The sequence below is a fragment of the Maudiozyma barnettii genome (assembly GCF_903064755.1).
Source record: "Maudiozyma barnettii strain CLIB 1767 genome assembly, contig: KABA2_07, whole genome shotgun sequence".
Lineage (NCBI taxonomy): Eukaryota > Fungi > Ascomycota > Saccharomycetes > Saccharomycetales > Saccharomycetaceae > Maudiozyma > Maudiozyma barnettii.
Window position 1 is genome coordinate 192,904 of NW_024545244.1, and position 11,113 is coordinate 204,016.

At 32.4% G+C, this 11,113-nt stretch overlaps 4 protein-coding genes and 1 non-coding gene across 5 annotated transcripts; 2 read left to right on the top strand and 3 right to left on the bottom strand.

The window, feature by feature from the left end:
* Positions 1–100: 100 nt before the first annotated feature.
* On the bottom strand, positions 101–1,312 carry EKI1 (bifunctional choline kinase/ethanolamine kinase EKI1; the record flags this gene model as incomplete). Its single annotated transcript, XM_041551591.1, has 1 exon — positions 101–1,312. The coding sequence occupies one exon, from the start codon at positions 1,310–1,312 to the stop codon at positions 101–103; it is 1,212 nt and encodes a 403-aa protein (XP_041407525.1).
* A 1,470-nt stretch (positions 1,313–2,782) lies between these two features.
* On the top strand, positions 2,783–4,741 carry SWI5 (DNA-binding transcription factor SWI5; the record flags this gene model as incomplete). Its single annotated transcript, XM_041551592.1, has 1 exon — positions 2,783–4,741. One exon carries the CDS (start codon positions 2,783–2,785, stop codon positions 4,739–4,741), a length of 1,959 nt encoding a protein of 652 aa, XP_041407526.1.
* A 796-nt stretch (positions 4,742–5,537) lies between these two features.
* Positions 5,538–6,689, top strand: KABA2_07S02112 (uncharacterized protein; the record flags this gene model as incomplete). Its single annotated transcript, XM_041551593.1, has 1 exon — positions 5,538–6,689. The coding sequence occupies one exon, from the start codon at positions 5,538–5,540 to the stop codon at positions 6,687–6,689; it is 1,152 nt and encodes a 383-aa protein (XP_041407527.1).
* Positions 6,690–7,481: 792 nt separating this feature from the next.
* Positions 7,482–7,555, bottom strand: KABA2_07S02134. The gene has a single exon. It is a non-coding gene; the product is annotated as a tRNA-Ile (tRNA).
* Positions 7,556–8,253: 698 nt separating this feature from the next.
* TAF12 (Taf12p) lies at positions 8,254–9,906 on the bottom strand (the record flags this gene model as incomplete). The annotated part of the gene is made up of 1 exon (XM_041551594.1): positions 8,254–9,906. The coding sequence occupies one exon, from the start codon at positions 9,904–9,906 to the stop codon at positions 8,254–8,256; it is 1,653 nt and encodes a 550-aa protein (XP_041407528.1).
* Positions 9,907–11,113: the final 1,207 nt, after the last annotated feature.

Here is an 11,113-nt window from a genome sequence, read left to right on the forward strand (position 1 = left end):
TATTCCCTTTCTATCTTAATCTATTTATTATATATATATATGTACGTAAACATACACATAACATGCAGAATAAAAAAAAAATCCTCCCTTACAAGTGTTATTATATGAAAAGTACATCCATAGGCCTCACCTTATCCATGATACAATCATTAGAGTTCGCAATACCTAGTTTTATCATATCGTTCCAAAATAAGGACATTTTACTTTGAGCAAATTTTAAATATTGAAATCTACCAGCTTGATCAAGTTTAACATCATTGTTTGAAATATTTAGTTCACCACTTTTTAAGACCGCCCACACGGACCAAAATAATTGGGAAGAAGCTCGCCATTTTGTTACCGAATTATATAAATTTATAATTTCAGATTGAGAAACATCATTCTTGTTTAAATGTTTCAGATATTTTTTAATAAAATATTGAATTTGATCTAGTTTTGGATATTTTAAGGGATTACATATATATGATTCTATGGCTTCATAATCATTCATACATTCTGATAAAAAGTTAGCTAAATCAAAAGAAATTGAATCAACACCACCATATTCAAAATCAATGAAAATGATATTGGAAGTTTCATCGGCTGTTTTCTCTAACATGATATTACCATGTTGGGTATCGTTATGACACAATGCCAAATTACGAAAACTGACATTATCATGTTTAATTAACCATTCTTTATATCGAAATATAACAGCTTTTAAAGTATTCCAATCTTTGCAAAGGAAATTCTCTTGAATATTTAAATTATTTGACATATTAATCCATTTTGTATGCTTTTCTATTGTATCAATCCAAGTGAAAATAGTATCCCAACAGAAACAATTAAATTTCATACTATTATTATCTCCAAAATATTTTTTTTGTTCTTGTATTGTCAAATCTGTCAATGTATGTAATTCCTTAAATCGATAGGCAATTTTTTCTAAATTATATAGTAACTTCATTTCATTACTTCTAATGGCTCTATAATTATTTAAAAACTTTTCTGCCCTACCGTTTTTAAAATGAAATAAGATTTTAATCATATCAAAACTCTTCGGCAATCTTTTTAATATATTTAATTCACCGTCTCTATCAACAATGCTGTCATTTTGTGCGTCATAAATCCTTATTAAGAAATTTTCACCGGTTAATTTTCCATGTCTATCTAAAAGGCCAGCTTTGTAAATAACATTCGTCAAGGCACCATCTATCCTTGAAAGAGATATACCTTTATCTGAACAAACGTCATTGGTTAAATAAGGAATTAATTGTTCTGGGTTCTTTGAATTAAATTGGTAATTCGCATATATTGCAGTTGCATTTGTCATCTTGTTAAACTAATAAATATTCATACAGAATAGACATGTATATTCATCTACCTTTCGTGAACCAAACAATGTTATGTTGTAGTATATAAGCAGAAAATCCAAAACCTGTTCTCAAATATATTACTTCCCTTCTCGAGAAAACGATCGATGCTTATCAGGGCCACCGATTTGAGATTTCTCATTGTTATGGCAAATTTCAAGAATTTCATCTTTGACTGCTCGCGCGTTTTAGTGTAACATCCGAAAAACTTTTGCCGTGCGATTCCATGAAGGCAGTAAGGCTTATTTTCACAATCACTAATATTTCTGATTTCCCTACAATGCAGCCATGATATATATATAATATATACATAAAAAGAGAGCACAGCCGTGCATAATTACAAAGAAGGATGAGAGGGATCACATTGCAAATTCATTTTTAGTCTAACAACCAAGCTATGTGTTGATCCATATTATAAGTAGTATGTGCCTTGTTTGTAGGCCTTTAAGGATATGTGTTTAGACATAGCATCATACAAACATAAGAATATATAATATATTATCATTATTTCTTACTTGTTATTCTTATTACTCTTTCAATTACTGAGCTAATATTAATATTTCAACCTAATCAATTACAGAACAATAACGTAATAGTCACACAATCTATATAGAAGGAGACACCTTGATCGGTAGCTACCTTATATTTGAACATAAAATTATTTTCAGGTCACATGACCTTTGATGCACGTGATGGTTATTTTTTTCCCACTTTTTCCCGGTGCAGCTAACCACCGCCATGAAATTTGAAACAGAGGACAAGAGAGAGAAAGAGAGGGCATTTTCTTTTTCGGGCAAAACAAACGAAAAAAAAGTGAAGATTTTCGTTAGAGTCTATTAGTGAACCTAAAGGGGAAATATGTAAACAACAAAATATACATGCAGATAATGTGAAGACATGGTAGAAAGGACATGTTTATAACCGAGAAATTGTTACCAAGAACCTCAAGAAGTGTCCCTTTAAGTACAGGTGTGGTTGGAATACCATCCCATGAGATCAATGACAATATATTTCCTAATTCAGAATACTTTTCCCCGTTTTTTATTTTTCTTTCTTTACTTCGAAAGACAATCATTCCTTTTATATAAGGATAGAATAAACAAAATCGATAACCAAACTAGGATTCACAGAGAAACGAAATAAAAACAACTTTTGCTTTAAAAGTTCTAAAAACTGAAATATTAATAAGAACTAACTCTGACTAGAAATCATAACATCCAGCTAGCTAACAAGAAAGATATATCTTCACACGATTTTGCTCGATAAATATACAAATATACATCGGATATCTTGCCTTTTTCAAACTAAGTTTTTGACTAATAAGAGAACTACATAGGAAATTGAAACTAGATTGATTATCCTTAAAAACTTCAATTAAAACTACTCATAACTTTCTCTTTTTATTTTATTTTATTTACACATTAATAATAATGGAGAACTTGAACCTTTCGTCATGGTTCGACACTCAGAGTAACCTACTATCGGAAATGAACAGTGACCCATATGCTAACAACGACAATAAGAACTACGATTTTGATTTTGCTGAGCCTTCACATGAGACTAATCCTACTGCTGGTTTGGGGGATTTTTTCATTGATAATGTTCAGACTTCTGGGAAAACTAATAATTATAACAACAACAATAATGATGTGATCAATCCTGGTGATACATTGAATTGGGACACTTTATTTTCTGATACCAATGCCCTCCCTAACGATCTATTATGGAATGAAAATAATATGATCGATTTAGATAAACAACAATTCAACAATGATCAAATGTCTAATTCAAATAAACAATTAAAATTGGAAGAAGCGTTACGTAAACAAGAGGAATTAAACCATAAATTAGAAGCACAACTAGCGAGAAGTCAAATGGAAAACCAAATATTATCCTCCAAGCAATCTAACACTAAACAAAAAGTCTCCCAACCCCTAAGAGCAATGCTAGGAGATATCACATCCTCTTCAAGATTAAACAGCACACCATCAAGAAAATTGAAAGCTTCAACAAAACAGAGAGGGGGTAGTAATATGAAGAATAGTGAGAATTTTAATATACTCGGTAAAAGTATAAAGCCCACTTTCCAACAACCAATTTTCTTAGAAAACACATCCTCTTCAACAACCTCTATGAATGGTTCACCAAGAAGAAGACATAATAGATCTAGGAGCTCAGTTGCTAGAGACAGAGAACATAATATGAGAGTTAATTTCTCAACGACTCTTGCTCAACAAAACTCAATTTCCAATAATGAGTTAAAGTTTGAAAGTCCATCAAAATCTGTTGTAAGCCCAGAGTCACCTTATAGAGCAGATTCTCTTTCAAATAAAGATTTACAATCCCCTGTTATTGGCCTCGGAATTAGAATAAACGATTCAAGAAGAGGGTCTATGGCTGCTCCTGAAAACTTTAAATTTAGAGATTCTTCCAATGAAACAAGTAAATCTCCATCAACCTCCCCGATTAGACCAATCGCCAAGTTTTCTATAGGAGAAACTCCCAATAGGAGAAGAAAAAGTGTCGCTGATGTCTTATTATTCAATGACAATAATATGTCCTCAACTCCAAACTTAGGCCCACCTCAATTAAAATCCTCACCATTGATGTCTATCGCAGATTCACCTATTATTGATCATCCTGATAGTAGATTCACCTTATCACAGAGGACATCCCCAGAATTAAAACCTCATGGAGATGACCTTGAATTTCAATCGCCAGGTTTTGGAATGACACCAAGTAGCACTGATATTAATTCTTCTATGATGCCAAGTCCTCAGAAAATCACAAGGAAATTAACGACATTACCTCGTGGGTCTATTGATATATATGTTAAAGAATTACTTGACAAGAAATTTGAATGCATGTACCCTGATTGTGGCAAGACCTTTAAGAGACGTTATAACATCAGATCACACATTCAAACTCATCTAGAGGATAGACCATATGTTTGTGATTTTGATGGTTGTGACAAGGCCTTTGTTAGAAATCACGATCTTGTAAGGCATAAGAAATCTCATATGGAGAAAAGATACGCTTGTCCTTGTGGGAAAAAATTCAATAGGGAGGATGCCTTGATTGTTCATCGTAGTCGTTTAATCTGCATTGGTGGTAAAAAATTTGAAAATGTTGTCATAAAAAGATCTCCTAGAAAGAGAGGTAGGCCAAGAAAGGATGCACCACCAATCGAAAGTATGAGTCCCACAAAAAAACCAGTTTGTGAGAAACATATAACTAAGAATTCTATACCGAATGAACTCTTAAATCAACCTAACCTAACGCCTATTGGAACATTTGACATTGAAGATGCTGTGACAAATGATAGTTTTCTAAATGAGCTCGAAAACGAACTGCGATTAACCTTGGAAAATGAAGGACAATTATCATAGACGTGAATTGAGAGGAACAGTATTTTATTGTAACGATCTTAAAAAAGGATATAAAATTAAAAAAATATACCATACCACTAACATATATTATTATACACAAAGGAAATTACCCAAAAATATATACCTTCTATACTCAATATACAGTTTCTTTATTCTTACTGAGATATAGGATTACGGTAGAAATTTATACTTCGAATCGACATTTTGCTTAAAGACCCTTAATGAAGATTCAGAAATCTCCATTGACACACTAATCAAGAACTTCACAGTTTCAACATTGATTGAAACAATAACTTCAACAAATAAGCTTTATTACTACTAAATACTAACCATTCGGGTGTTTACCAATTAAATAAAGGTTATGGCGAGGTATAACCTTTTATATTCATGACCTCGACGGTATTTTTTCAATATTATACCTTTTTTTTTTTTTTTCGCTGTTATAAGCCGGAAGAAACGGCTGTAGCAATACTCAAGGGGAGAGAAACAAAGCGCCAGAAAGACCCGATTCTGTCTCTCAGTAATATATCCCATTACCCTTAAAGTCGAATAAGATACGCTGTACCTTTAACATATTCGATTACCTAAAACGGTTGAACTTCTAAAAAGGTAGTAACATTACTAAAACTAAGGGTTGAAACTGAAAGGTAACACGATTCTAAGGTTTTAAAATTATATATATATATATGTTATTAAGAATATTCAATCGCTAACGTCATTATTTCTTTATCATATCTTTTACCAATATAACAAAAAAACAAATAAAAATTTACAAACGTTCTGTGTTCTACAAAGTATGAACTCTAAAATTGATCAACTTTTCACATTTTTAGATAAAAGAGACACAGACACACTGCCCAGCTGTGATACCGAAAATGACTATGACGGTAGTGACAACTTGAGAATATTAGCTGTATTCATGCTTTTAATATCTTCCGGTTTTGGCTCTTTTTTCCCAATATTATCTTCAAGATACTCTTTTATTAGACTTCCACAATGGTGTTTTTTCTTAGCTAAATTTTTCGGGTCAGGTGTCATTGTTGCCACTGCTTTCATTCATCTACTAAGCCCGGCATCTGATGCATTGGGTAATGAATGTTTAGGTGGTACATTTGCTGAGTATCCATGGGCATTTGGTATTTCCTTAATGACTTTGTTTGCTCTATTTTTTACAGAGATTATAAGTCACTATTTCATTACAAAGGCATATAGTGACACAGGATTGACTGAACACGACCATAATGAGAGTGATACAGAACATGAATATTCAAATATTGACCTCAATACTGTTGGCGAAAAAAATGATGACCATTCAGAAAAGGATACCATTAGACCAACAGAAACACTGGAGTCCCCATCAGTGATCCCAGGTGCGAATCATTATTCTCATGGAGTAAACCACAACGATCCAGAACAACTACTTGAAACATCGCAAAAAAGTAGAGAAGAAAAATACGCTACACAGATCTTAGCAGTAACTGTCCTTGAATTTGGTATTATCTTTCACTCAGTGTTTGTTGGTCTTTCTTTAGCAGTTGCTGGTGAAGAATTCAAGACATTATTTATTGTTTTAATTTTTCATCAAATGTTTGAAGGTTTAGGTTTAGGAACAAGATTAGCTCAAACAAAATGGCCCGAAAGTAAACATTACACACCCTGGTTAATGGCTCTAGCTTTTGCACTAACAACCCCAATTGCTGTCGCTATTGGCATCGGTGTCAGACATTCCTTTGTCCCAGGTTCAAGAAAAACCTTAATCACAAATGGTGTTTTTGATTCTATATCATCAGGTATTTTAATATACACTGGTTTAGTAGAATTAATGGCCCACGAATTTCTATTTTCTAATCAATTTAAGGGTGATAATGGTTTCAAGAAAATGATAATGGCATATATTTGTATGTGTCTTGGTGCTGGTTTAATGGCATTACTAGGTAAATGGGCCTAACACACTTATAATGAATTTCTTAATATTATTTGGTTTTACATATTCATTTAATATATATACGATTATTATAAACTACTTTAACGATACTACTTCTAATTAATTTAAAAAGATAATAAGTACTATTTTCTTTTTTCTTTTTTTTTTTTTATTCTATGGTTTATCTCGACATATCTTACAAGTTATAGTTATCTCTCCGAAATTCCAGTAATTTGAAGAAATTAAATATACTGAGTTGAAACTACCTATTAATAATGAGTTCAAAGTGAAAATTCCCTGAGATGATAAATGTCTGTTTAAAAATGGTAAAATTAATGTGTATTATACATTAAGATGAACTTTGAATATCATTAAATATATATTAAGATCTGACTCTTTTATCGCAATTTCGTCCTTATAGTTCCGCTATTAACTTGGACTAAACTATTTGGCTCAATTTCTTAAACTAAAATGGAGAATACGTTAAAAATAGTACATATATTTACATTGTTCGCGAATTACTTATTGTTCCAAGCATTCCCAAAACTAACCCGGCTTGGATAGAGTCTTAGGAGTGGTCATTTCCATCTGATACAATGAAATTAATAAAAAGAGCCAATATATATAAAAAAAACCTTCAGGAAAAACATGAATACCACAGAGAACAAACATTCATTACTTGAACATAAAAATAACATAATATCTAGTAACATTTATATAATTTATTATAATTAACCCTAATTGTGATAAAACTTCCAAAAAAGACAACCAATATATCACCTTATTTTTAATAAAAAATTAAATTCTGAAAAAAAATGGTCCCTAGCGGGATCGAACCGCTGATCTTGGCGTTATTAGCACCACGCCTTAACCAACTGGGCCAAGGGACCTAAATATGAATAAAAAGAACGTTTAGGAGTTGTTAGAAAATATCATTAGTATTCTCAAGAAGACATCAGTCGTAATTTAATTATAGATCAATTAAACACCGTCCAATGAGTTGATAAGCAAGATAACAAGAACTCCAATATATAAATAGAACAGTATTTCATTTATTCAGATAATTGTTTCCGAATGTTCTCGGAAATATATTATAAGAATGAGAATCACCAAAGTAATGATCTTATGACAAATTCATCCCGCAATGATATATTGATAGGTTAATCCCTCAACAACTTACTAATATATGTTAAACAGAGTTGCTGTTGTTAAACTGCGCATCGTTTGTGAATAGCGACGTTGGACAATGTAGCTCCAATAAACCCAATGTAGGGGGAACGAATACTACATTATGCAGTATATACCATGTGTTATTATATATACGGTAATGCAGCACACTCTAAATTCTACTTATATTAGCTACCTTCTCCTTCAGATAGGTTAAGCTAATGTTAGCCTTTTTAGGGCTGCTGCAACATTTCCACATGAGTGACTAACCGTTAGTAGGGGTTTTGATTAGAAAATATGACATTATGACGAACAACTTAGTATAATGAATTAAAAATTAATTATATATTATTTCACTAACTCATTATATAACAAATTATTATTACACTACATTCTTTTTATAGTTTAAGTTTTGATAGTATCATTTTTTGTTGGAACTACCAGTCTGTTTACTTGTACCATTTTTATCACCATTGATACTCTGTAGCTTTTGGTTATAACTCGCAGAAGGATTCCATTTTCTTGTGCTTCTAATTTTATCTGCTGAGTAACCTGGTATTCTAATATTCCAATTTTTTTCTAGATGTAATTGAATATCCTTGGCATCTAAATTATCTGACTTTCTGTGTTTTGCTAATCTACAAGCAAATGATGTCACATTTGTAATAAAGTCATCAGCAAGATCCAATAACAATTCTTCTACATCACCATCAATGACAGTCTCACCGTCACCTTCGTCAATACCGACAACTTTAACCAATTCCCTCAATTTACGTTTCGACATTACCCTTTCGGTGTCAATTTCATAAGGAGGTAATTTGGCAATTGCAGGAGTATTTAGAACAGCAGCATTCATACCAGAACCACCTGTTATTGTTGGTCTATTAGATCTAATAGAAACTGCATCTGGGGCATCAACAGAAATATTTTCAGATATTGGAATAGATGGATCCGATGGCTTAAATATTGTCGATTTATTGGAACTAGGGTTTGTAGCTACGGCTGCATTTGTTGCCACGGACTGTGACTGACTATCCTGTGGACGTATTTGGGTAGGCTGTGTATCCTGAGACTTATTATTCGCCGTTTGGGTTGATTTTTTATTTGCAGGGGCATTGCTAGTTGCTTGTTGTGGTTGTGGAGTTTGTGAAGGTTGTTGTGATGTTGGCACTTGTGCAGGTGCATTATTACCAACTATCTGTTGAGTGGCAGAATTTAGATTAGTGTCTGACACCGTTGAAGAATTTCCCGACGGTGGAGCGGTGGAGTTAGGTGTACCTGTTTTACTTTGTCCTGTTTGTTTTTGTTGTTGTAATCTTTGACTTGTCTTTTGAAGGATTCGTTGTAATTCTGGGTTCACTCTTGCACATTCAATATAGAAAGTTCTTTTCCCATTTTGTAACTGTTGATATAAATTATTCAATTCCTCACTTAAAGTCTTCAAATTAGTTATTAATTCATTACGTTTTCCTCCTAGTTGATTCTTTGCATTAACATCTGTTTGTTTATTAATTTCTGTTGTCAATCTATCAATATTTTGCTTCAAAAACTGTCTTTTATCCTTAATATTATTAGCTCTCATTTTATAATTTGCCATAAGTTTATCATATTGTTGACTTTGTTCTGGTGTCAATACTTGTTTCAATACATTTGCCAATTGGCTTCCTTGACTACTATTTGTGCTTGAAAAATTTGGAGTACTCTTAGTGCTATTACTATTGTTCCCACTACTTGATGGTGTTGAGGCCGATGTATTTGTTGTGGTGTTACCTGACATTCTTGCTTGATACGCTTGGGCAGCTTGTTGTCTTTGTCTGATATAATTATCGTAGATAGCTTTAATCTTTGTGGCTTGCATTAATAGTTCTTTCCCTTTTTGTGTATTCTCACCGATAGTTTTAGCTTCATTAACTAACGCTTTGAATTTTGCACTCAATTCCATTACTTGTTTCTGTTGTGGTGTTAATTGAGCAGGTGTATGTGTTTGTGTTTGTGTTTGTTGTGGAGCGGGTGTCGCACCTGTGGAACTGTTTGGTGTACCACTACCATTAGTATTAGTTGGATTTGTAGACATCTTAACCTATTATCCTGTAAAAAAACTCTATAGAATTTAGTTGATCACTTGTCAATGCTTTATAATGATGATGATTTGTATTTGCAACAGGAAGTTAAACAACGAACACTAGTAGTAATACAAGGTCAATGTAATTTACTCAAAAAAACAAAATTATAAAGTAGGCTTCTAAATATCTCTTTACCTCTTTCTTTGTATATATATATCAAGCTTTCCCTTTTCCATTACCAAATGGTTTGTAGTAATCGGTGATTTCAAATAAATAACCTTTTTCTTTGTTTAATTTTCTTTTACTGAAATTGAGCGTGTAGTTCGTGCAACATGATACAAACTGTCTAATGCGGGTAACTAAATTTTTGAATCCAACTATACTTCAATATATATATATATATATATATATCATACCGATCATAATTTATCGATATCACAAACTCATAAATACCGAAGTCTGTAGCTAATTTTGTGAAGCGAAGTATTAATTCGATATATTAAGAGTTTTCTGTATTATGATAACGATCAGCGACTCCTCCTCTCTGGATTGAAACGGTTGTTATCCTTATCTTCAGACTAAGCCAACTCTGATATATGGTTAATATCAATAACTTATTTTGTTGTATTGTGAATTACATATGATTAACTGCTGACAAGTTGGATACGGAGATAATCTATTTACAGGTCACGGGACCCTTTCGGCTCGGAGATTAAAATTATATTTTAAGATGTCAATGAAAAAAAAAAAGATGGCTTCAGTTATAATATATTTTACACTATATCAATTACCGAATCTGGTAAAAGCAAGACGAAGGAAGAGGAATGGGCCAATAGTTAATAATATATTTGTCAACCCAGCCGCCTCACTCTTTATTCTAATTAAACAAGTCTTGAATTCTTGAATCTGATAGATATTAGCAATAATATTATCCGTCATCTATTGCATTACTCTTTTCCTTATAGTATTCACATATGAATGGGTTACTGTTAAATATAGTCACATTCATCGGTTACTGTGACGACATAATAATTAGAATAAGAAACTGTAAGGGAAGTCAATATTACAAACCCTACTTTCCATTATTGATACAACGTTTAATAAAAGATAAGTTACCTTAAACCCGATCGCATCTCTGTATCCTCCCCTCGTCCCCCTGCCCAAGGACAAATATTTGGTGATGAGACATGAACCTAATATTATTGTGTGGTAAATATA